General features: G+C 41.6%; 1 protein-coding gene across 1 annotated transcript; it reads left to right on the forward strand.

Annotated features, from left to right (window-relative positions):
• The first annotated feature begins 31 nt into the window (after positions 1–31).
• On the forward strand, positions 32–24,281 carry LOC133226192 (ATP-binding cassette sub-family C member 6-like). Its single transcript, XM_061379406.1, has 31 exons — positions 32–147; positions 1,265–1,441; positions 1,795–1,920; positions 2,308–2,445; positions 3,477–3,602; positions 4,181–4,242; positions 5,055–5,186; positions 5,770–5,982; positions 6,697–6,874; positions 7,326–7,487; positions 8,520–8,612; positions 8,991–9,194; positions 9,786–9,932; positions 10,661–10,748; positions 11,035–11,104; positions 11,774–11,900; positions 12,345–12,521; positions 12,938–13,105; positions 14,238–14,421; positions 14,889–14,943; positions 15,469–15,589; positions 15,869–16,076; positions 17,198–17,508; positions 18,252–18,451; positions 18,883–19,009; positions 19,628–19,729; positions 20,478–20,624; positions 21,112–21,270; positions 21,512–21,678; positions 22,128–22,322; positions 22,883–24,281. The coding sequence occupies exons 1-31, from the start codon at positions 46–48 to the stop codon at positions 22,989–22,991; spliced, it is 4,575 nt and encodes a 1,524-aa protein (XP_061235390.1). The 5' UTR covers positions 32–45; the 3' UTR covers positions 22,992–24,281.
• Positions 24,282–25,748: the final 1,467 nt, after the last annotated feature.

A 25,748-nucleotide genomic window follows, 5' to 3' on the forward strand; every position in this document is an offset into this window, starting at 1 on the left:
GCTCCCCTGCTGGCGAGAGCTCCCGTCCTGGCGGCAGCAGACGGGATGGAATGGGGCGCCCCGCGGCACCGAGAGGAGGGCTCGCCCGCCACCTCAGCGGGCGGGATGGCTGCCGGCGGTGCGCTGTGCGGCTCCGCTGGGTTCTGGGTGAGTGAGCGGGCGGGCGGGTGCCGCGGCGCCGTCCCGCCGGCGCCAGAGCCCCTCCAGAGGCCTGACAGAGCCTGGTCCGGCCCCACCAGCCCGCGAAGGGAGCGAGCGGCGGCCAGACCCGGCCCGACCCCGGGGTGCGCGGGTTCCGCCTGAGCGGGGCGGCTCCGCGGGCAGCACCCCCGGGGGCAGGGATTGAGAGGGTATCGAGTAAGGCACAGGTACAGTGTGAGCAGCGAAGTGTGTTTCCATCAGAGGTTGCTGGTGTGGACTTTGCCTCCCTGGGGCTCACCCAAATCCCTGGGTCTCTGTCAGTTACAGCAAATCTGATGGGAGTTACGTGGGAGCCAGTCCGGCTGCACTGGTGGAAGGGTACTGAAATCAGCCCCTTCCTCAGTGACCCATTACAGAAATACCTTTGCAAGGGCTCGAATGGGTTATCAGTACGGACTCACATGGATTGCCATCCTCAAAGGTTGATAAACTCCTATAAGAATTTGTGAGCTGTTACCTGCTTCCTCTTTCCATCAAGTGATTGCCCTAGTCTTGATTTGAATCATCGCCTTCACGTAAAGGGCTTGAACCATCTCTACAAGATGCTGAAGAAAAAAACACCCTTGCCTGTTCATCTGCAACATTATTATGTTTGCAGATGAGATCTAGCTATTCAGTCAAAAAATTACTAAAGAATTACAAATACAGCCGAGGAAATGCAGTTGTGATGCACTTTATGCACTAGGACACTTCTTTATTCCTAATCTCCATTTCAGCAGTCATTCCCCCTGATGGTTCCCAAATGCTGATAATATTTTTGCTCCCAAATTACTTTTTCTCAATTCACATTTAATAACTTAAATTTCCTTTTTTTTTTTTTCCTAATTGTGATACATGATACCCTTTCTTTGGCATCTTTCACTTTTCCAACCTCCTCCCCTTTCTACTTCCATTTGTTCCAGAAGCTACTGCTGAGTCCAAAGGACTTTTAATTTGAAATGCTAAATCAAATTCCTCTAACATTATAGTAGATCTCAGTTGTAGTATTAGAAACTTGCGTTAGCTCGTGAAATTCTGCATACGTTGGCTTTACTGTTTCACTTCTGTGTTGATCCTGTGAAAGGACTGGAACCAGACGTGGTACACAAATACCCCAAGATTTACCTGGTGCTTTGAGAGTACAGTCATTGCTTGGATCCCTTGTGCTTATCTTTGGATCTGTTTTCCTTTCTACTACTTGTATCTTCGGCACAAAACCAAAGGCTATATCAGGATGTCCCACATCTTCAAAGCCAAAATGGTAAGGATGGAGGATGAGTTTGATCCTAACATTATAACACTGTTGCAGAACTTAATGTTTCTATATGATCAACTCTTTTCTGATGATCCATCTCTGTGTTTGCTTTGACATTTACTGACTCAGATGAAATCCAGTCAGTATAAATCAAGTAAAATTTTTGGATGAACTGTCATCAGAGCTTCTCCCCTGTACTTGCATTTGGTTCCTGCTGCTTCCCATAATGCTGTCTGTCCCAGACTTGCTCTTCCACCTCTACAGTCTCACTGCCCAGGCTACTTGGAGCACTCAGCTCAGTAGATTGTCTCATCATCATTTCAGTCCATTTTAATGTGTGTTTGCTGCCTCTGACCCAGGTCCTTGGATTCCTCCTGGTAATACTGTGTTTTACTAATGTCTTCTTCATCCTGTGGGAGACAAGCCAAGGAATTCCACGGGCTCCAGCGTTCCTCATTAGCCCTGCTGTGGTGGGAATCACAATGGTAATTCTTCCTTTATTTTGTCTGCATGCGGCCCAGCTTAATTGTGTGGTTAGCATAGACACAGTGTGCAGTGTGGTTTGGTTTAGAATAAAATGGGATTCCTGTTCAACCTAAATGCCTCTCTTCCCCTCCTGTCATTGCATCTTCATAGCCTAGATCCTCCCACTTGTAATTTTATTATATACCCTTTCTGGAGATACATTCTTGAGTGCAAAATTGCACATAATGCTTTTCAGTTTTAGCCTTTTAGGAACAATACTGAAGCTCTGAATATCTTGAAATGTTTCAGCTACATCTGATTTTTCCTTATTGTATTTGTAATTTGATAGTAATGTTTGGCATTCCATGACCAGCTATTTATTTGGACAAATTTGTACTTTCCTGCAGATCCTTGCCATGTTCCTTACCCAAGTAGAAAGAATGGTTGGCATCCAGTCTTCAGGCGTCCTATTGATTTACTGGCTGCTCTCGTTCATGGCTGCAGTTGTGATGTTTAGTTCCAAAGTCCAACATGCCCTGGAAAGAGTAAGTAAAATCACATATCTTTAACCTGCAGGGGTGTGAAGTCTCTAAACAGGGCACTTTTGCTTCATTGAGTGTGAGGTGGAGAACTCCTTTCTTAAAATATGTGCTGAGAACAATGATTAATGATACTTGTCAACTCCATCCGTGGTATCCCTTTCAATGTAGACAGTGTAGTTTTCTGAGAGCCTGTTGGACTTCATATATATATAAAAGCAAAAGGAACATGAACACTGTCACTAAAAACTGGCCATACAACAGATTTTGTATGAGCATAAATATGCTCTATTATAAATTTTTATTTTTCAGGTATTTGTGGTGAATGTTTATTTGTGCTGGCTGGGTTTACACATCTGACACTTCATCATAAGTGGCTGTTTTCCTCAGGTGAACAGCTGCACCTTTCCATCACAACAAGGAGCAGACAAAAGCTTATGTTACCTGCATGTTTAAGTAATAGAGGAAAAATATGTGGCCACTAAACAGAAGACAGTTGGGACCTTGCTTGTTTCTGGTGTGTTGAATGATACTTGGGCTGCAGGTCTTTTGTAGAAGCAACACTTTGCCACTCCTGCTACCAAAATACGTCTCCAAAACCTATCTTTTCCTTGTTTTTTTCTTCTCTTTCCCATTCACAAAATTAATTACAGCACCCTTCATGGAGCCCCTCAGACACACCGTTTATAATAAAACATGGCAAGTGTTTTATTGTATCAACAGCTTCTATCCATTAGAGCACCCAGGTTTCCTTGAATAATGCTGTAGTGTGGATGTCTGACTTGGTTAGAGTGCTATGAAATCTCGTAGTAAAACCATCACTATAAATAAGAAATGTGTCCATTATTTAGCATTTTCTCATATTCCGATTTCAGGAGTTATCTATTTAAGTAGTTCTACATAACTAACAGTTTAAAATGCACCTCATGCTTTGAACCAAAACTCAGAGCTTATGGCTAGTAGAACAGAAGTTACCATTCTCTGCTGATTTCATGTGAAGGTTCTTGCCGCATTCTCAACAGTATTTTGTTTCTTAGGGCTTTCTGGAAGACCGTTTCCACCACATTACCACTTACCTTTATGCTAGCCTGGTGCTAGGAGAACTTGTGCTATTCTGCTTAGTTGATCACCCTCCCTTCTTCTCTAAAGCTGTCAGCAATCCTGTAAGTGTAACATAGCTTTTCATGATGCATTGCTTCATTGCTCAAACAGGAAGTTAAATTTATGGGGATATGCAGGAACATTAGTATCTAGGAGATACAAGATGCATTATTCTGTGTAAAGGTTGACAGTTTTAAAAGGTAACCAGCAGAATTTTGGATAACAGTACTCTCTCTCAATGTATGTTTTGAAAAGCTAAACCCCTCTTCTATCCATACTCATCTTTATTTTCATAGAAATGAGTAGGTAGGACTCACATTACTTCCCCATGCTCTCCTGTGCAGCAGTATTCTGTTTGAGGTATGAGTATGGCAGAGCTCTGTGATTCAGAAAATCAATGTCTTGGAGTATGAAGAATGATATTCTTTGTTCCTCCAGCTAAGACATTATTCAAAGTCTCATTCTCCAAAATCCCCCGATCCCATTGAGCCTCCACAATACGTTTACACTGTCAGGGTCAATGAATGGGGTGTGTGTAACTTTGGTTGCTTTGTCTGGGGAAGCACAGAAGGGAATTACAGTTATCTGATGCAAGCCCTTTTCTGTATATAAATATCACCCATATTTTTCCTCCCATCAGAATCTGTGTCCAGAAGCCAGCAGCTCTTTTCTTTCCAAAATCACATACTGGTGGTTCTCTGGGTAAGAAAAAGATGTGGTTTTGCTAGAATATCAGAAAAAAAAAAAACAAACAAACAAACTCAAACCCAACTAAACAAGCAGCATAGGAGAGGGGGTAGAGAGCCAGTAGGAAATATCTCTGCCCCTGAGTTAGTTTATGCAGTAAGGATTTAAATTCTTTCTCTGGGGACTTAAGGTATTCTCACAAGATCAAATTATAAAGAATTAACTTAATTTTCTCAAAGTAATTTAAAACACAGATTTGTGATTCTAAATAATTCTCTTCCCCCTTCCAGCTACCCTTGCAGTACCCTCCCAATCTTGAAACAGACCTCAGCAATCTCAGAAGATCACTGTACAGCAACCACAGCCCTATCTTGCCTGCAGACCTTCCCATAACAAATCCTGGGCAAGGGGAAAATAGTGAGGTCTAGCCTTCTGCTTAGGAATCAGAATTAAAATGATTACATACCTTGGGTCTAATGTCTGCTATGACAAGACCTCGTATGCGTTTCACTGAGACACAGAGCAAATTAAACTGAAACTTTGTCCCCCACTGCCCAAGATCCAACTGTCAGTGTGGACTAGAAACTGGACTTACTTGCAGATCCTCACCGTATTCATGGAAAATAGCGTAGGAATTTGAGGCAAAACTGCTGTTCCTGAACATTCATATTTATTCTGGGAAAGGACAGCCCTGACTAGTGTTTTATATATGTAGGTCCCTATATGCTCACTGTAATGGACTAACTTAAAGCCTATCTGTTTTCAAAATGTTACAAGTACCACAAACCCTTCTGTGCTTGCCTTACAGCAGTCTGTGTGTTCTCCAGGCTCCTCTGGAAAGGCTGTCAGCAGTCCTTGGGGGTGGATGACTTGTGGCCAGTGAGGAAAGAGGAATCATCTGAAGAAATTGTTTCCTGGGCTGAAAGAGAGTGGAAGAAGTGTTGTAGCAGAACCCAGCAGTGAGTACTTGATCTAGAGAATGTGCCATGGACTCGGCTGGACAGTTTCTCTCTTGCCTCTAGATAATACAAGCAAATATGCTCACTGGTGCTGGTGTGCCATCTCAGAATATACTCTAAGCCCCTCTATTCCCCACAGAGTGCTAGACAGACTGCTTCAGCATAAATTTAGGCTCTGAACGTAAGCTCCGCTAGGTGCTTCCTATCTGGACAATACAGTAGTTGAAAGAATCAATCCCACTAAATTATTTGTGCGTTAAACAGGAAGCAGAAAAGGATAGCATATATAAAATGGTCCAAGTAACACTCTATGAAAACCTGGGGATCTTAAGTCTTCAGTAGGTGAGTGCTCAGTGAGTTCCTTTGTGCAAAATCTGATTTTAAGTGTTGAAATCTGCTGGAGAACAACCTTCCACTCCTGGAAGCACAGAATGGAATTTTTTTGTGAGAGGGATCATTTTTTTCTGAGCGTTTTTACTGGACATGGCAGAAACCCAGTGTGAGATATTTAATCATTTTGAAAGCACAGGATTCCCAAGCTTTCTCCAGTTGTGATTAGTTTTCTTATTGCTTCTTTCTTTAGAAAAATTGAGTCTGCTACATTTAAAAAGGGTCAGAAGTGTGAAACTGGCATAGCAGAAGCTGAAGAGACAGAAGTTCTACTGCAGTCAGAGCAAAGTCAGAGCTGGCCCTTAATGAAAGTGTTTTGGAGCATGTTTGGAACCTATTTCCTTCTTGGCACTGTCTGCTTAGTTATTTGTGATGTCTTCTTGTTCTCCATCCCAAAGTTACTAAGGTATGCACATATTTATAATGTGTTTGTGTGATGTGCAAGATTGCTATGTGCATAAGCTCAGACAGAGATGTCTGTGTTCCAGCAGTGGAAAGAACAGGCTGCACCAAGCTTTTTGACAGCTTTACTTGATCAGGAGTGAGTTATTTGATGGTTCATGTCACATCATTTGCACAGGCTGTCAGCCAGAGGCTGTAGTCTTAAGGCTTCATGTACCCTGACTAATTCTAAAGAGCACAGCTGTGCATCCTACACATCTTAAATAGTTCCTTTACTCAGTTGACAGCTTTGTGGATTGTGTTGGTACAACACCAGTGTGAGTTACAGGATATTTTCAAGGGCAAAAGCATGTTTAAGTCATTAACAGAAGTTCTGGAGATATCAATGACTTCCTTAGATTATGGCTTTCAATTTGCATATTACTGACAAATTCATAAAATTCAGGAGCCATCCTTGATACTGAAAATGAGGTCTCCCCTGAGAGGATGTTGAGATCAGAAATTGCTTCCAAACCAAGAATGGCTCTGTCAAAAATCAGGATATTAGATAATACAGGATACTCAGTGGGTTGTTTTTTTTTCCAGTTTTTCTCCTATTTTACTGATAAATATCATCCAGAAAGAATACACAAAAACCCCTGGCATTTCTGCGTTTTTGTTTGTCTGGTGTTCCATCAGTTCTACATGGATTCATCAACATTTTGCTCCTGTCTTGCAGCCTTTTCCTGGAGTTCATTGAGGATCAAGAAGCACCTACCTGGCATGGCTACTTCTATGCATTCAGCATGTTCCTTTTGGCTTGTCTCCAGACTCTGTTCGAACAACGATACATGTACATGTGCCTTGTTCTGGGGTTGAGACTGAGAACTGCAGTAACAGGGCTTGTGTACAGGAAGGTGATCTGTAGCTACTTTTCATCTTCATTCTTTCCTAGCTCTGTGTTGTTACATTGTTGGTACATTGCTCTTAACAGTATCAGGGGAGATGTTAGAAACTGCTTTTGGGATGCAACTCTGTGCTATATTCATTTCTGAACACTATGTGGGATAAATTTTATTATTTATTTTTCAGATCTTACCTTAAGAAAAAGCCAAAAGAAGGAAAGAGGAAAAAACAACATAAACTTCCTTATGGTGTAGATTATGGTTGGGGAAAGGAGTAAATTCTTCCTCTTAAAGTGAAGTCATAGCCCAAGCAGCAGCATGTTTTCAGTACCTAGGATTTGGCATTTTTCCCCCTTGCTTTTGTTTTATTCCTTCTTTATTTATAAGGAAAAGAAAGTTGTTTTATATTTGGACCAAAGCTACTGTTCGATGATGCCTTTGGTTTCTTCTTTACCCTGTCTAGATCCTAGTTATGTCAAATGCATCAAGGAAAGCAGCAACAGTAGGTGAAATAGTTAATCTGGTGTCTGTTGATGTCCAAAAGCTAATGGATCTGATTATCTATTTTAATGGGACTTGGCTTGCTCCTGTTCGGATCATCATCTGCTTTGTCTTCTTGTGGCAGGTAAAATATTATGACAGTACTTATCAATCCCTTTCTATTCTAGGTATCAAAGGAAAAATGAGTTTTCAAAATTCTGCTTAGAGCAGAATTTTCTCAGCAACATAAAGCCCTATTACTTAGAAGCTGGTTTTGGCAGTTCACCAAATGGAAGCATGAGCACTATAGAGACAGATGATTATCAGGAAGTTTGCAGAAGCCATTGAGACCTTCCTCTGCTACCCAGGGTGGACTGTGCCTCATGTCTGGCAGGACACTGTGATGCTGGAAAATTAGTAGCCATGGTATAGGCTGTTGAAAAAGGATCATCCCTTTTCTAGTATTGTTGACAAGTTGAATGTGGTTGCATGTAGCTGGAGCATAATTAACGCTATTTTCTAGTATTCACAGACCATTTGTGTAGAGAATACTTTTATCTCTCTAGGTATACCAGCACTCACCTCTCCAGCAAACATAAGCCATTTGATGCAACTAAACCATTTTTGATATGTAAGTCATTATGAGCCCTGGTATCCGAGACCTGTCCCAGTAGTACATGGCACAGGATAATTCTACCATTTCACCTCACTAGGTGATGTAAATTTCAACAGGCTGGGTTGTTTGTGCTGTAAGAATAGTGTATTGTGGGTTTGTTTTTTGAGCGAAGGCTGGGGTTTGTTTCGGGTCACTTACTCAGGCCAGCCACAAGATGTCCTCCTTAAAACATCCAAGAACAGATTGGAAGAAGAAATTACTTGAATTGCCAGCTGTGCTTCTGGATCTCTCTCAACTCTCCTCTAGTTCCTAAAAGGGTAACAAATACGTTCAGCGGAGCATGGTGATACGAGTTACCCTGGCTGGAGGGTTAACAATCCAGAGTGCTTAGAGAGCACAATTCCCAGGAAAGGCAAAAGCAAGATTAGAGTAAAGCCTTAGCCATGAGTGATGTTAGGCATAAGTTCAAGTAAGGCAGACAGTAAGCAAGGGGAAGAATGTAAGACAGTAATTTCTGGTAATCACTGGAAGTTCTTCCTCTTCCATTTTCTCTCCTGGCAGCTTCTTGGGCCATCTGCCTTGACTTCAATTGTGGTATTCCTTTTTCTTTTGCCTCTGAATTTTGTGATCACAAAGAAGAGGAGTCAGTTTCAGGTACATTTTGCTTGATAAAAATGAAGTGATTTACTGACTTGAATTATGTGATGGCTTAATACTTATTATTCATGCTTATCATGGATTTGAAGCTTGCAGAGGTTCTTAAAGTTTACAGTAAGCTCTTGCATGTTCAGTCTTTTACCTGGTTTGCCACCTTTTCTGTGGTTTATATGAATTGCCAGAAAAATAAAGCTCTGAAGAAGAAAAGCAAAGTATTTCCCAGCCTGGAAGATTATGAATAAAAACAGTATACACAGCTCAACTGCAGGGAAATTTATTCAGGATTCATAGGCAGGAACAAAGTGCTTTTTTCAGAATAATTGCATTGTTAAACGTTGAACCTATTAAATGATAAAACTCAAATATTTATTACAGGAGACCCAGATGAAACATAAAGATGAGCGAGCCAAACTCACTAGTGCCTTTCTCAGTGACATTAAAGTAATCAAACTGTATGGCTGGGAGAAAACCTTCATGGAGAAAGTGCTTGGTATTCGGAAGCAAGAACTTCAGGCCCTAAAAAGATCTCAGATTCTTTTCTCAGCATCTCTAGCTTCTTTCCATTCATCAACTTTCCTGGTGAGTGGTTCACTTTCCCATATGAAATATGCACTGTTACTTCCATTTCTCTTTGCAGTCCTGCCTGCACAGATTTTTCACGTTGGACAATTAAAGATAGTATCTGCCTGGAGCATTGGTGGTGTCACGGGAATTGCTGAGTCCCTGTGGAATCAGCCACACAGACATTTGCACTGTCATAACGGTTCCATGGACAAATCATCTGGTCTGGCAGTGTGTTCCAGGCAGACTGAGCCTGCTGTGCAAGAGCCACCTGAAGACCTCATGGCACAGTCAGTAGCTACACAGGCCACTTTTGCACTTGCTGTTGCAGCTCAGCTGTGTGTGTTTTCAATGGGAAATGGCTGTGCTTTTACCTTGCTCTGGTTGCAGCAGCAAAAATTCCTTAAATGCCAAATGATCAATCTTGGTTTTGTCACCAACATGCAAGACCTTTGCCCGTGATACTTGCAGGACAGGTACCATGTATATGTGTGATAGCCTGGATTTAACTAAATGGGTTCCAAAGTCTTTAGGAAGGGGCATGTCACCCTTGAACTTTCTCTTCCATGTCTGAAGCAAATGGTTTACTTTTCCTTTGCTTCCTTTCAGATTGCATTTGTCATGTTTGCTGTGTACACCCTGGTGGATAACACACATGTCCTGGATGCTCAGAAAGCCTTTGTGTCTATAACACTGATCAACATTCTCAACACTGCGCACTCCTTCCTGCCATTCTCCATAAATGCTGCTGTTCAGGTTAACTGCAGGCTATGTTCTTTTTCCTTTGGCCATAAGTGGGTTTCTTACATATCACCATTAACAGGTAAATGCTGGGATTTCTTAGGGCTCTGAACGTCAGCTATGTAATTGCTATTATGAAACAGTGAAGGGCAAGGACTCACAGCTAAAGGTACTTTGTAATAATGGCTTTTCAGAAAGGCTTCATATATTAGCAAAATAGTCAGCAGGAATAGCTCTTAAGTCTTTTGGAGCCAATCATAAGCACCATTAGATCTCAGAAGTGCTTCTAGTTCTGTTTTTAATCATAGAAATGAGAATAGATGAGCAAAATCTATGGTAGATCAGTGGAAACCCTGCTAGCACAGCTCAAAGAGAAAAGCAAGTCATTGTCCAGTAAGAAATTAGGAAATTCATATCCCTCTTGCACCCCAAGAAGACTGTCATAACTCTTCACATACAGGAGCAATCACTGCAAAGATTGCAGGATGAATTGGAGAAAAAAGCACCAATTTTCACTGTGTGAACATAAGGGAAGATGCAGAGAAGAATATGGGGTTTTGCTAAGCCAAGTGGAAATAATGCCAGTTGACAGAGCAAGCTGCATTTGTCCACCTAAGCCTACAGCATCTGCAACATAGCACTTAATCAGCATTCTAAGCGGATCTTCAAGTTGAGTCTTCAGTTTGGGTTTTAGCTGCCTTTCCATTCTAAACCTTACTCTTTTGTACACTTCTTCATTTCAGGCCAAAGTTTCTTTAAGCCGCTTAGCAGCTTTTCTGAATCTGGAAGAACTGAGTCCTGAAAGCTCAAGCAGAAATACTTCTGACTGTGGTGAGTTTTTGTCTTATGAGAGGAATAGCTTCCACTGACCAGCTTCCATTCTTAGGGTGCCTACCATAGTCATAAGAGAAAAATGTTTGCCCCTTACTGTCACTTTATCTCTTAGGCTCAATTATTTCTAGTGATGAAATCTAATTTGGTAATTAATTCCTTTTCATACTTAAGGTTCATTTTACGTAATATAAATACACACTGAAACATAGTCACATAAATAGGGATTTATCTGTATCTACCTTTGCATTTACAAGTCTTCTTTCTATTTCTCCTCATATTTCAGCAGAGGCAAGTATCACTGTAAGAAATGGGACTTTTTGCTGGAGCAAAGACATTTCTCCTTGTCTTAGAAGGTACAGACCTTCCTTTAGTCATCTCAATTCTGTAGGTCAGGGTGGATGCTGAATGAACTAATTCCTCGGGGCCTCAGTGTGAAATATCTAAAGAATTGAGTTTGCTTCGTATTTAACATTGAATTCTGAAAATTGTGAAGTCAGACAGAATGTAGTCTTACTTTTATGCTTGAAAGCACATAAATAGGAAGGTTCCTGTACCTGGATACTGCCTTAATATACAGACTGCTTTCTTTACACAATTGTCTTGTCCAAATATGAAATTACAACAATTTAAGTCACAAAAGCAGGATGCAGATTTTATATATGACAACACTACATGCTTATTTCAAAAGGCATTGCCATTTTAGAGAAGAAACAGTTCTGATCCGGAGTGTTTCACATCCAATGCTTTGGGCTTGCAGATCTCCATAGTGGTGATCTGGGTTTTAAACTCACATGGGGATGCAGATGAAGACTTTCTGATTGGAGACATCTTTGAAGGGATGACTCCTGATGCAAAATCTCAACATGATGGAAGACTAACCCTGTGCAAGTGAGGCCTCAAGTATGAAATTGGGGGGTTTAGTTGGTACATTTTAATTGCTCCAAGACAATAGCAAGAATTTTGGTGATTTTCTTGTCAGAAATATATCTAAAAGGTGATAAGAGAAAATCTTTTATCAATAGGATAGATCTTACCATGCCCCAAGGCTCCTTGCTTGCTGTGGTTGGCCAGGTGGGTGCTGGAAAGTCCTCCTTACTGTCAGCCTTACTTGGTGAACTGGAGACAGTGGACGGCTGTGTGAGCATGAAGGTAAATTTTCCCCTAAGTGTTTGCTTCTAACTAGGCTGTCTGCAGGAACAGTGAGGTATTAACCAAGGCATCAGATACTTAATGAAAGGCCATTTACTGCTGAATTTTAACAGAGGCAGTATGTAGCAGTCTAAATTTTATTATTATCTGAAGGTGCTTAAGACTTCTCAGATTAGCCTGGCACTTAAGAATGGGAATCAAATTCCACTTCCCACTATAACAGTGAGCTGAAGTGACATCCTGGTAAACCACGTCATGTACTTCCACCTCCGTTTCTTCCTCTGTAAGATAATAAGAGTGCAGACTCATGTTTTGTAAAGCCCTCCAATTCCAGATTTCTATAAATCTAACTGGGAGAGTTTTTCTTCAAAGACAGGTTCCCACACTGTCAAGCTGAGCTTATGAAACAGATTGTTTAACATTGTTCCACTTCCATTTTTATAGGACACTGTAGCTTATGTCCCCCAGCAAGCGTGGATACAAAATGCTTCAGTGGAAGACAATATTCTCTTTGGGAAAGAGATGGATGAAACATGGTTCAATACAGTGATAGGTGCTTGTGCACTGCAACCTGATTTGAAGAGCTTCCCTGCAGGGCGGAAGAGTGAAATAGGAGAAAAGGTACTGGCTTAGGTTGATATTTTGGCCAGCTTTTCCATGAGTCGCTACAACTTTGTGTGTCCTGCAGAACACCTACAAAAGCACTAAACTTAAAGGAGACAGCTTCTCAGTAATTTCTGAGAAGTCAGGCCATGACTTAATGGGGTCTGAAGCCCACCTCCTGACAGAGATACAAGAGATGCTTAAGACAAAAACCAGCAAATCCAGGTCATTCTTGGATCATCTTTTGCAGGAGAGTGGAGTTGCTCAAGAAAATCCATCTCTGCATCTCAAAAGCACTATTTGGATAGAAGGAGCAAGGAAGGGAGGGAGGTGCACTGATATAAAGATAAGGAAGTCATAAAACCACAAAGGGAGCCAACAATTGGCAAATATGCTGTAGCTTTGGAATAAACACTCTCAATACATTTTTACAGGGAATAAATATATCTGGAGGGCAGAAACAAAGAGTGAATCTTGCTCGTGCTGTGTACCAGAAGGCTTCGATTTACCTGCTCGATGATCCCCTCTCAGCTGTTGACGCCCATGTTGGACAGCACATTTTTGAACATGTTCTTGGACCCAATGGCTTACTGAAAAACAAGGTATGTTATAAATCTTGAACTTTAAAAGGTGGTACAATGTATCTAATTAAGAAGGCCTCAGAACGTTTCCAGTAAATTGGGTTACTCACTTTTTTGCACAGGCAGCAGGTACTGCTGTTAGCAACAGTGAAATGAATAACCCCTGCAGTCCTTACAGCACATGGAAGTCCCGCAGTGAATCTCACCTAGGAGGAGGAAGACTGAAAAGTTCGGTTCTCCTGAAAGACTCTTTATCCTTATGCAAACCACATGCCTAGTTCCAGCCTTACTTCTAGAGCAAGTTTATAGTTCTTTGGTCCTCCACTGACATTATCCTATTCCCTTTTTGAGGTTTATTTCTAGTATAGTTAGGAAGAGCTGACTGATCTCTTCCAGCTTATTGTATCTTACCGTGGTGTCTAATCCAATCACTTCTGAATAGCTCAGTGGCACTGTTACAGTTCTCATCACCCAGATACTCATCACTTAAACTTCAGTATTAAAATCCATCTTAAGCACTTCCATTCTTTTTTGCATTAGTTGGATTTTGTTGTTCTTTGGTATTTCTCTGCTGTCAAGCAATCTGGATAATAAATGTGGTTATATGAAAAAGGAGGCAAAAGCAGCTCTGTTTGCTTCATGGTATAAATTACCTACAAATACTTGATTCAGTTTCACATTGTAAAAGGAAAATAGGTAATTTCTTTCATAGAAAGTCCAATTAAAGCAGGTATGTCTGGTCACAAATACCTTTCTCTTCATGTGGATCGTTCACAAGTATCAGAATGTAATTATTGTATTGAAACAGAAAGACTGGCAAAAAAAAAAAAAAGGTAGCAGACTTAGTACTCAGAGGGCTAGCCTGGGACTTCAGGTTTCAGCTCCTGTCCTCACTCTTCACTGTGCATGACACAAAGCAAGTTGATTCACCCCTCCAATCACAAGTTCTGTACTTTCAAAATGGGCTCAAAGCCATGTTGCAAAGATAAGTTTCATCAAAGAGACAATCAGGAGTACTAGGAATAACAGAAGTATCTCCAAGTTAGCAAAAATCACAATGAATACATGTCTTTCTTCAGAAGGCAGCTGACTGACACAGCTCAATTGATCAGGGGAACACCAGAACAATTGTAACTGTTCCCTCTTTATTCAGACTCGTGTGCTGGTGACTCACACAATCAACATTTTGCCTCAAGTGGATACCATTGTTTTCCTGGTGGATGGAACAATCTCAGAAATTGGTTCCTACCAAGAACTTCTACAGAGAAATGGGGCCTTTGCAGAATTCATTCATTCACATGTTACTACAGAAGAGAAGGCAGGCACTGGTTTTCCAGGTAACCCGAATGAGTTGCTATCATTCTTCCTAGATCTATCATTCAACTGTTTCCTTAGCAATATACGGGGGGAGAAGAGGCATCTGCTGCTGTTCACAGCTGGGAAGAGGAAAAAGATAATAAAGCTGGAAAAGACATTCTTAAATTTGGGGGGTTTTATGGACATTTAAAGCCAAGATCCCATCACAGTAAGCTGTCACTTTGAGTGGGGAAAAGTATGCTTGTCAAGTTAGCCTGACTCATCACCTTAAAACTGGTTCTTGAATAAGCAGTTCCATCTTAGTAGACAACAGCCATGGAGTAAGCAGAATTACCCACTTCATGTGCTATTCTTCAAGCTTCACCTTGGTATTTCTACCTTTAGAAACAATTCTTTATAATGAATCTGTGTATTACCACTCTTTCAAAGGCTATGCAGTGCAAAACAGGGCTCTAAAGCTTTTTTTTTTAAAGTATTTATTTCACAGGTGTAGGAAGCACCGTCACCTCTAGAAATGGTTCATCGCAGGAGAAGCTCTTTAGGTAAGCTTGAAATAGTCTCAGATACCGAAAAACTTGCTCCAAAAGTTCCTACAAGCCTATGTGGAGGCTCTTACTGATATAATACAAGTTTGGGATTGATCTGTAAATTAATAATAAGAGCAAACTAGCAAAGGTCAAGAATAGACAAGAAACTGCTCTTGAATGTGGAGGTTGACTAACATTTTCTCCATATTTCACAAGGAGCCAGAGCTTGTTTCAGAGCTCACATAAAAGGCAAGTTGATACATTTGCTTGCTCTTCCCTTCCCAGAGAGGCTGTAAGGTCTGACTCATCTTAAAACTAGCCATGCCTACTGAATGGTTTAAGCCTCTGCTTGTTAATAGCTTGGCAGAGCCCAGTCCCTGTGACAAGTGTGGACAATGGTTGGGGTCACTCTGGAGGACCCTGAAAACTGCAGCCCTCAGAATAGGCACAGATACATGGGTGGGTGGGTAAGGAGATCCAGCTTTAAAATACTCATTGCTTTGGCTAAAAATTGAAAGGATTTTTGTTTTCTTTGTTAAGTGACAATTCAGTCAAATCTTCTGCTATGGGAAGAGAAACCACTCCTGGAAATCAAGACTCTACCACTGCTGCAGCCACCAAAGGAAGATTAACCAAGGATGAAAAAACTCAGCATGGCAGGGTAAGCAAAGCACCTTCCTATAAAGGCAAAGACACATACCATGGGTTCATTACTGACCGCTCACAGCAGGCAGGTCAGCTCACTGCCTAAGTTAAACTCCAGAGAAGTCAGCTGAGCTATACAAGTTTGCTCTATAACTGAGATGCAGTCATTTCAGCATTATTTTACATAGCAACTTCTCTGCAAACTGTATCTCCTCTGGAAGCCCTGATCCAAGCAGCAGTACCGAAACAGAAATAAGGCACATTATGGAAATGAGAGGGAAATGTTTCACTCTAGGTTCATACTTCGATTTATGCAGCCTACCTGAAGGCGACAGGCTTACCACTGTGCGTGTACATCATTCTGTTGTTCACATGTCAGCAAGTGGTGTCATTTTTTCGTGGTTACTGGCTCAGCATGTGGACAGATGACCCTATTCACAACGGGACACAACAGCACACAGAGCTGAGAGTTGGAGTCTTCGGTGCACTAGGAGTCGTTCAAGGTTCGTTTAACTTGCTCACCTAGCTCTCTGTGTTTCCATCTCCCTTTCCCATATCCAGGATGTTTTCTCAGAGCATAAACAAATTCATACCCATGGGCTTTTAGCCTCCCAGGCTTTTGGCACCAGCCCTAAAGGTTTGGCACGGGACCTAGAACTACAGGCTCTGACGCACAGAGAGGATTTCTAAGAGATCTGAACAATATTTCCAGTGTTACTGCCTGAAATTCTACTTTGTGGTATGCCAGAAGTGTTCTCCTGTGCCTTTCAGCAGATCATGATCAATAGTGTCTTCCTCTATATTTCCTGCTGAAACTAAATGACCTGAGCCCTTAAAAAACATTCATCAATGGAAGAACTACAGCATCCTTATTTTTCTTTCCTGCCCCCTTGTATCCAACATCTGGATGTCTTTCTTCCTCTTACTGTCTCCATTCTTCCAATATAAATTAATCATACCAAAGTGCAAGCATGGTGGCTCTTTTCCATGCTGGACTAAATCTCGGCTTAGGTATTTTGAGTGTAAAAGAGAGGGGAAAAGAGGAACTTGTGGAATTCTACATTTCTTTAAGTCTTTCTCTTTTAATATGACCACAATTCTTTTGGTTACTCTTAAAAAAGAAATTAAAAAAAATCACTTGTTTCAGGACAGAAATCAAATCTGGAAAAATCTCAGCCCGAGTGACAAAAGATTGAAAAATTTTTGAACAAGTTGAAACAAGTGGGAAGGGTTTGGTACCTTTTTGTGTAACTGAATCCATAGGCAGGAAATCTGAGATTCTGAGTAATTCACTGTAATTCCAGCCAAGCTCATTTTGTGAAGAATACAGAATTTATCCTGCATGTTTAAGTTGCTGAATCCATGGCCCCTATCAAGCTTACTCAGGTCTTCTGCCCCACTGTAACCACCCTATGGAAAGGGTAGTTTATGCTGCAGATGTGAGGCTTGGCTTAATTACTATCAATGAGAAAGTCAGCTCCTTTCACTAGGACAGTATTCACAGTACTAAATGAAAAGTGCGATATTGCAAAGGAGAGCTCCAAGGTGAGTTTGTTCTGTGGTTTAATTCTATCCCAGACAAAACCGGGACACCTAGCAATAAAGATTACTTTTGATATTGCAGCCCTTGGCAGATTTGCCTCCACAGCAGCAGTCCTTCTAGGTGGCGTGTTAGCATCACAGAAGCTGTTTCTGCAGTTGCTGAGGAGCGTTGCTAGATCTCCAATGGTCTTCTTTGAACAAACACCCATTGGAAACTTGCTGAACCGCTTCTCCAGAGAAATGGATGCTATCGATTCTGTCATTCCTGACAAGCTGAAGTCCTTGCTGGGATTCTTGTTCAACTTGCTGGAGATCTACCTTGTGATTATAGTGGCTACACCATGGGCAGCAATGGCCATAGTGCCCTTGACTCTTCTTTATGCTGCATTCCAGGTAGGAAGAGCTCATAGAAATACACAGACAGGAGAAGCTGAAGCAGCATAGCCATGTCCCTGCAAAATGCCTCCTTTTATTTCTTAGGAGTGGAGACATACAGAAACTGGTTTCATCATCTCAAATTGCATCTGAAGAAGAGCAGTGTCCATGGCTCTTCCCACATCACCTCAGCCTTCCAAAGCATCCCAGAGGCCTCACAAAGAGGCTTGTGCTTTTCCAGTACCCAGATCAGACCCTACCTAGAGTTATATTCCTTGTCTCCATTAGTGAAAATGCAGTCATATGAAGACCAAAAGCATTTTGTCTCTCCTCAAGAATTCCTACACTGCTTTTTAATATATCCATGTATGCCATGCAGTTCCCCCATTGGGCTCTGAAATGCTTTACCAGCTAAGACTGACAGAAGGGCAAGTAAGGGTGCAAGTATGCCTCTGTTCTCCATCAAGCAAAGAGCTGGTCTGCAGGAGAAAGTGTGAGTGTAAAGGCTTTGCGAGTTCAGAGTACCCTGGCTTCTCTGCATTAACTAACCACAGGGTAATTCTTAATAAAGATAGGACATAACACAGGCAGAATCACTACCTCACCTTTTAAGGGCATCTCTTACCTGCACATTAGGTTTTACAACACTAGTATAGTGTGTACTGTGCACTTGCTGAAGCCTTCCCAAATTTTCTGTGGGGCACCTCCATGGAAGTCATAAGCCTTCTAATCGCTTTCCCTTCCACTTCCCTGTGTACCAGCACTTTTACGTCGTCACCTCCTGCCAGCTGAGACGCATGGAAGCAGCCAGCAGGTCACCCATCTACTCCCACATTTCAGAAACCTTCCAAGGGAGCAGTGTGATCCGTGCTTACAAGGACAAGGAGAGGTTTATTTTGAAGAGCAATTTCCTAGTGGATGAGAATCAGCGAATATGCTTCCCTGGAGCAGTTGCTGACAGGTACAAATCTGTAGTGTGAAAAAAACATATATGTATGTATTACTCTAATGGCCTTGGTGAGTGGAGATATGAGGTCTCTGGTATATGCAGAACCCAGCAGACAAAGCTATAAGCAGTTGGTCACAAAACAAGAGTACCACCAAGAGTAAGAGATGTTAAACCAACTCATCCAAGAAACTGTGTGCTGGCTGCTCTGATCCGAAAGACCTCGGAGAAAATCCTAATAAGACCACAAGCGAATCAGTTTAGGCAGATTGCAGCCATTCTAGAGCTCCAAGATAGCTGGATAAGAGCAACCAGGGCATGACAAGCTTTGTTGAACATCCCGTACCCCAGCAGCTCCACAAGTGTTTTGCAAGGTAATCACAGACTCTGTTGGGAGAAGGGAGGAGGGCATCCAGCAACAGCCTTCTACTCTCCTTCTCTTGCAGGTGGCTTGCTACAAACCTGGAGCTTCTAGGCAATGGCATCGTGTTGTTTGCAGCACTGTTTGCAGCAATGGGCAGGACATATCTTAGCCCAGGAACTGCTGGCTTCTCCATTTCATATGCTCTTCAGGTAACTCAATGTTAAAATAATGCCATGCTTGCCTTTTAGCAAAAGCAGCTTGCATTTTAATTTCTGCTACCATTTAATTTCTAAGAAATCATTAATTATTTCTGTGGCTTGCTAGATGCCTTCTCCTACCAAAGCGTGCTGTCATTGCTGAAACCCAGAGCATCTGTTGCACATGGCCCCTTAGAGAATGAACTTCATGAACACTTGCACCAGCCATCTTTTTCCTCCTGTACCTGAACTCACATGGAAGTCTCAGCATGCTCTGAGCAACTGATGCAAGGACTTAAGCTTGCCTGTCTGTCTTGCTTGTAGACTAGGTACACAATAGCCTAAAAAATAGCTACACTTTCTTTTAGCATCCAAGTAGTAGCATATCCTTCTCTAGAGACTGTCTGAGAAGAAGCTATGGGGGGAACTGGCTAAGTTCTTTAAGCACAGCTTTACAAACTTTCACAGGGATCCATGGCTATTTTTTAGCCTTTTAAGGGATGATTTCTGAAGTAATTAGCTGATAAGGAGGTCTTCATAAATAAACACTAAGACAAAGTACCAGGTACCTTGGAAACACAGGCCAAGACTTATTTTATCTGCCCTACTGCTTCTGTTTATTTCTGCTAGATAACTGGTGTTCTGAACTGGATGGTGCGCTCCTGGACAGAAATAGAGAACAACATTGTTTCTGTGGAGAGAGTGAGAGAATACTTGAGGACTCCTAAGGAGGTAGCTAATCAACTACTGTCCTTACTAGCAGAGGTCCAAATAGGTGCAGACTGTACAAGTAACTTCCCTGTTCCACCTGGACACACACTCTAGTTTTCCCCCTCTAAAAGGCCAGTTATGTTTCCCTTCAAGAAAGGGATAAAAAAAAAAAAGGCATTTGATTTTTATCTAGCTGACTAGATTTGTTTTATAACCTCTGATCATTATTATTTCCTTAAGAGTTAAACATTAGATTGCCATTAAAATAGCTTCACTTGGTAACACTCATGGAATGAGCTGTATTTTCTGCCTATATTTGGACTATTTATTGTGCGAGTTCAGATGCAACCTTCTGATAACCGATGGTTGCTAGATAGCCTTTTAGCCACTGGAGGTCTTCAGTGCAATCATTTCTATTCTTTAATCATTAAAATTATTTCTCCATATGCTGCTCTGAGACCCTATTAAAGGAGACTTTCATGGTCCTGTTCACAGGGCCATATAAATCTTTTCTTATTGAACCACTCAAAATGTCAGAACTATGACATGCAAACACGTTTATCCCCATTTTCACTTAAGACAATTGACATCTTTGTATAAAGTCAACATATGCAATATGAAAGTTACAGGCCTTTTTTCTGGTGAAAACAGTAAACAGATTGGGGGAATTTGGCACAGATGTCTTCATAAGCTGCTTGTTTCAGTATGGCTACTCGATTTGGTGATTTAAATCAGCTTTATACATTGCTGTTTGTTTTCATCTATTTAGGCACCCTGGACTCTGAATGACAAACTTGAAGGTCAGGTTTGGCTCACTGAAGGAAGAATTGAATTTAGAAACTATAGTTTGCGATACAGGCCAAATTTGGAGTTAGCACTGAAGCATGTCAACCTCATCATCAAAGGGCAAGAGAAGGTAAGCAAAGCCACTTGGTTCAGAAGAGCTGCAGAGTATGAGCAGTGCTTTGCAGTGATAAGATTCGGGTAGATAGGGCCCCTGCCGTGCACCAAGGTACGGTAAAGTATGAGCCCATCTACTGCACTGCACACCTCTCCTAGTATGAAGTAGTGTTTCCAAGACTGTTGCATATATACATGCAACATTCTTCCAAGTGAAGATTCATTTCTCAGAAGGTTAGTAGTTACACAGCAAAGGAATTTCACTTTTTAAATCAAGGCCCTGTTCTAGCTGCTAAGTCTTGTAGTTACTCTTCCCATCAAAATCTTTCAAGATTCCTTTTCATACAAAACAACTAGACTATGTGAATCTTGAACAGCCCTGAAGATCTCATCCATGCAAAGCTCTCTCTCTTCAAAAGGCCAAGAGGAACTACATGATAGGTCTGTCCAACTTTGGAAAACTCTCAATATCAAAACTAAAAGGTTTCTGTTGCTCTTTATAGATTGGCATAACTGGAAGAACAGGAGCTGGGAAGTCTACTCTTGCTGTGGGATTGCTGCGATTAGTGGAAGCTGCGGAAGGAGTGATCCTAATTGATGGACTAGATATTGCTCAACTAGGTCTCCATGACCTTAGATCCAAGATAACTGTCATTCCCCAGGTATGAAACTGATTTCCAAAATGCTTCAGCAGTGTTGTAGGTCTTAACACCTAAGAAAAGTTTATAAAGATTCTCTGAGGGGAGGGACATCTGGAAATTTCAAAGTTGGAAATAACCTCTATGCCATGCTAGTCTCCTGTGCAGTGTAACATTAGCCACAGATTTGCACCCAGCAGGGAAAACTGGAGAGCTCATTTTTGTAACTTATTTCAGGAGTTGTTTGTACTGTCTCTGTGTTCAGGATCCAGTCTTGTTTTCGGGCTCTCTAAGAATGAATCTCGACCCATTAAACCAGTACACTGACGCAGACATCTGGACAGCTTTGGAACTGACTCAGCTCAAGAACTTTGTTGCAGATTTGCCAGATCAGTTGGAACATAAGTGCACTGACCAAGGGGAAAACCTAAGGTACCTTATCTGCAGAAAGACAGTGGCAGGGCAGCGCTAGCCCATAGTCTAGGAGAACATGGAGCTAGTGGGACAAGGAGTCCAAGTCATGAAAAAAGAAAATGTTATGCAGACAGCAAATTGCTGCACTACTGTCCTGTTTAGCAGCAAGAAATCAAGTCATCAGACATCAACTGGAAGAGCTCTGATACTTAATCATTGTGGTGACTTGTGTTAGTGAAGTACTTAGAGCACTGGAATCCTGTTCCAAGTGCAGATCTCCTGGGGCTGTTAGTAATACACTCCCTTCATTTCCATAGGCTGTTTCATGCTGTTACCTGCAGTGCCATCAGCCTCAATCACCCTTTCAGGGAAAGGGAACAATCACCCTTTCATTACTATTTTCAAATTAATCACATATTCTGACCCAGAGAAAACACTCAGTTTACCATCCCTCTTCTTACTTACAGCACTGGTCAGAAACAGCTGGTTTGTCTGGCCAGAGCACTTCTTCGGAAAGCCAAAATCCTCATTCTGGATGAGGCTACAGCAGCAGTAGACTTAGAAACTGATCTTCAGATTCAGTCCACCCTGAGGACTCAGTTCAAAGACAGCACAGTGTTAACAATAGCTCACCGGATAAACACCATCATGGACTGCGACAGGTAATACCTTCATCCACTTACCTAAGGAGGATGAAAGATAGACACAGGCAACCTGTGTGAACGAGACAAACTACACAGTGTTCATAACAACAATTTAATTTCTGTCCTTTTCTTTAAACCTCTTTTTTTTTTCTTTAAAGCTTTGCTTTAGAGACTGTAGGAGTTACTTTAAATCAGCTAGGCACCAGCAGGTTAATCAAAGATCATTTATTCCCACATGATGCATTTCATCCTGTGTCATACCCCTTTTTGCCCCTCACTGACAGTATGACTACAGCCTCATGTCATCTTAAAATGGTGAAACTAAAATACATGTTCACAAATCTTACTCCAGTCTCAAGTGCCAAACAACTCTCTCCCCACAAACTCTGTTCTTTAACAGTCACTCATCAGAAACCTATTTCTGTCCCACAGCTGTTTCCCAGCTGAAAAGCTGCTGAAAAGCTTGGTGAATAACAAGCAAGTACAGCAATTTATTTTAGAAATCAATGGAAATAACTGAAGTTTATTATAGCTGCTGGTACTTCCCCAGGCTTACACCTCTGTTTTAATGTTCACAGGATTTTAGTCTTGGAAAATGGTCGGATAGCTGAATTTGATACTCTGGAACACTTAATAGCTCAGAAGGGACTGTTCTACAAACTGATGGAAGAATCAGGCTTTGCATGACTCACTCATGGAGTATGCCACAATGCCACCAACATCAGCAATAATTCATCTCATAATTGAGTTGTTATCTTGGTTTCACTCTAAAATGAATTGCACAACCAAATGTTGTTTGAGCTGCAACTGCAGTAAGTAGATGAAAAGGGATGACTTGGGATGGAGGTTATTTCCATAGGAAGCTTAGCAATTCCATTTTCATTATGTTTCCAGATACCAAAACTTTACTCCTGTGTTGCAAGTGAGCCAATATGAACTTAAAACACCTTGTTGCTTTTATGGTATGAAAGCAAACAAGCCAAAAGACCACAGCATGTCCATTTACACTATAAATGGAGTCCAAATATACTGCCATACTTAAAAAATGCAGATTCTTTTTGAAAGCCAACAAGGTTTTACAGACAGCAAGCAAGGATTTAGCTGGTAGCAAGGAAACGTAACTGTTTACAGCTTGTCCTGAGTTTCAGGCAGAACAAATTTAGTCTTTTGACAATGTCCTAATGACCGCACGCATGAATGCTGTCCTTCCACAGATGTGGACTCCAAGGCAACAGCTAGATCTAGTCAACCAAAGCGCACAAGCATGGGGATAGTAAGGAAGAGAAAGAGGGATGCCACCAAGCATGAGAGAGAACGGCTGCCTGTGAGCCCCATCTCTTTCTGTATCAGCTTTAGAGGGGCCCTGAGTTAATCATGCTGTGCAGAGGGCTAACAGACTGCTGGAGGAAGAGAGCCAGCTTAGGGTTGGCTCTCTGGTGCAGGATAGAGTAACTTGGCTGGGAGTGGGGAACAGTGTGTCACTGCTTCTGCTTGAAGGCTTGGAGAAGCTCTGCTGCCAAATGCCAGTTGGTCACAGCGGTGCATATGCAAATGCCAACACCATGTCCAGATTGAATTTGGCCACAAGGAATATTTGTGTGGTGGGAAGCAGCCTCCTCCAGTCTCTGCAGCGTGGCAGTCCGGCAGATGGGGAAAGCATCAGGGACTCACTCTCCTGTCAGCCTGGTGGTTCATTCCTGGTTTTTCTTGTTGCATGCAAGTTTACCTCCTGCATGTGCCTCTGGCATGGACATCTTCCAGATGTTGCTTTAACAAACCAAAGCAGCAGCTGAAAACAAAGCCTTCCTGGGCTGCCCGCAGTGCCAAGGAGCTGCAGTCAGAGCTGTCCCCAAGTCTCTCCTCAGGAATCACAAGATGACGTGACAATCACACTGAAATACTGCTGTTTACTGTGACTTTTGTTAAAGCACTTAATTTTCTAGAAAGCTGAAATAAAACCAGAATCAAGTATTGAAATGGGTCTCTTCAGTAAGCTAAAGTAAATAGAGTATAAAAAGGAGTAATGGGGGAGGGCATGGGAAAGTTCAAACTGGCAAGAGTCAGCCCAGACCAACAAAACCTAGCAGTTTCTTACCCAAGAGCTGTTTTGTAGGCTGTTCACCCACGTTAATAGCAGTTATCAGTTTCTGCTGAACAAATGCCTAAGATATCCAAGTCCAATGCCTGCTGCTCAAACACCAGGAAAGAGGCATTTTTTTCCCCCTCTACTTTCTCCAAACCTTACTCAAGGGCAGAGACAGAAGAAAAATTCAAACAACAAATGCAAGTTATGAGCACTCAAAAAGGTTGTCTCAAAACCAGGAGCATCTAGAAGTAGTGAGATAAAGATAAGTTAGGTATTTTTTCTTTTTAACTGAGGTCAAGGAGAAACAGACATGACCATGTTGCTGGGTAATTCTGAGACAGACATCTTTTAGCATACCATAATCTCTGATATAAACATCTTCCGAATGCTTGTTTTCCGTTCCTAAGTTGGTAATGAAGAGAGAAGGCAACAGAAGGGGAAAATAATCAAAACATTCTTTCACACTGGTAATCTTAGAAAGGGCACAGTTTTGCTGTTGGCTTTCACAAAGTAAGAGCAGCAAAAATACCATCAGCTTTCACACGTCAAGCTGTGTTGAAAAGGCAAAAGGGAACTAGATGATCTTAGGGTCCTTTCCAACCCTAACTATTCTATGATTCCCAAAATTACATGTGACAAAAAAACCCCATGTTTCAGATTAGCCAGAGTCCTCAACTTTATGTCCAAGTGATACTGTAAGTAAGTGGCAAACTGGGAGTTCAGTCTCACAAGAAAAGTAATAGTCGTCAGAAGGAAGTTATCTGGGACTGGTTAAAGCAAAATATATAAAGGAGTTAATGCTTGGAGATACCATCCTCTCTTGAAAATCTAGTTCAAGGAACAGAAAGCACTGTTTAAAAGGACAGGCCTGTTTGGTCTTTCCAAATGTACTTCTTAGATTAGACTATTTGATTGAAATTTGCAACTAGCACAGGAGGTAACTACAGCAGGCTCAGAACTATGCCAAGAACCTGTTTCATAAGTTGCACTGAATAAATTTTAATATTAAGAAATTAAAGCCTGCCCAACATCTCCAGCCATCTGAATATCAAGAGGAGCTCAAGAGGAGAACCTGGACTTGCCCCATCTACACATTTGTAGCATTCATTTTTAATAGCTATTATGCAGCACAAGTGCAACATACACAGAGCAGCTGTGTTTAGCTCAGCCCAAATAAAACCCACTAATGTAAAGAGGGTTTATTAACATCTCAGTGGCTTCCCCACTCTGTTTTTCTCTTCAGAGCCATGAGGTCAAGGGCTTAATTAGTACTAGCACTGTTCCAGTTGTCTGTCCAATCTGGACATCAAGAGTTAGGGCTTTCAATTCCAATTTACTTCATTTTTTCCTTTCCTTTT

The sequence above is a fragment of the Neopsephotus bourkii genome, unplaced genomic scaffold (assembly GCF_033783945.1).
Source record: "Neopsephotus bourkii isolate Nb327-2 ecotype Australia unplaced genomic scaffold, CSIRO-AGI_Nbou_v1 NB_1770, whole genome shotgun sequence".
NCBI lineage: Eukaryota > Metazoa > Chordata > Aves > Psittaciformes > Psittacidae > Neopsephotus > Neopsephotus bourkii.

Bases quoted from the DNA above. Each gene is read 5' to 3' on its own strand.
- LOC133226192 (XM_061379406.1), top strand. From the start codon at position 46: ATGGAATGGGGCGCCCCGCGGCACCGAGAGGAGGGCTCGCCCGCCACC. The intron at 1,442-1,794 runs GTAAGGATGGAG...CCTCTGACCCAG, and splicing joins ACATCTTCAAAGCCAAAATG to GTCCTTGGATTCCTCCTGGT. The intron at 18,452-18,882 runs GTACAAATCTGT...CTTCTCTTGCAG, and splicing joins CCTGGAGCAGTTGCTGACAG to GTGGCTTGCTACAAACCTGG.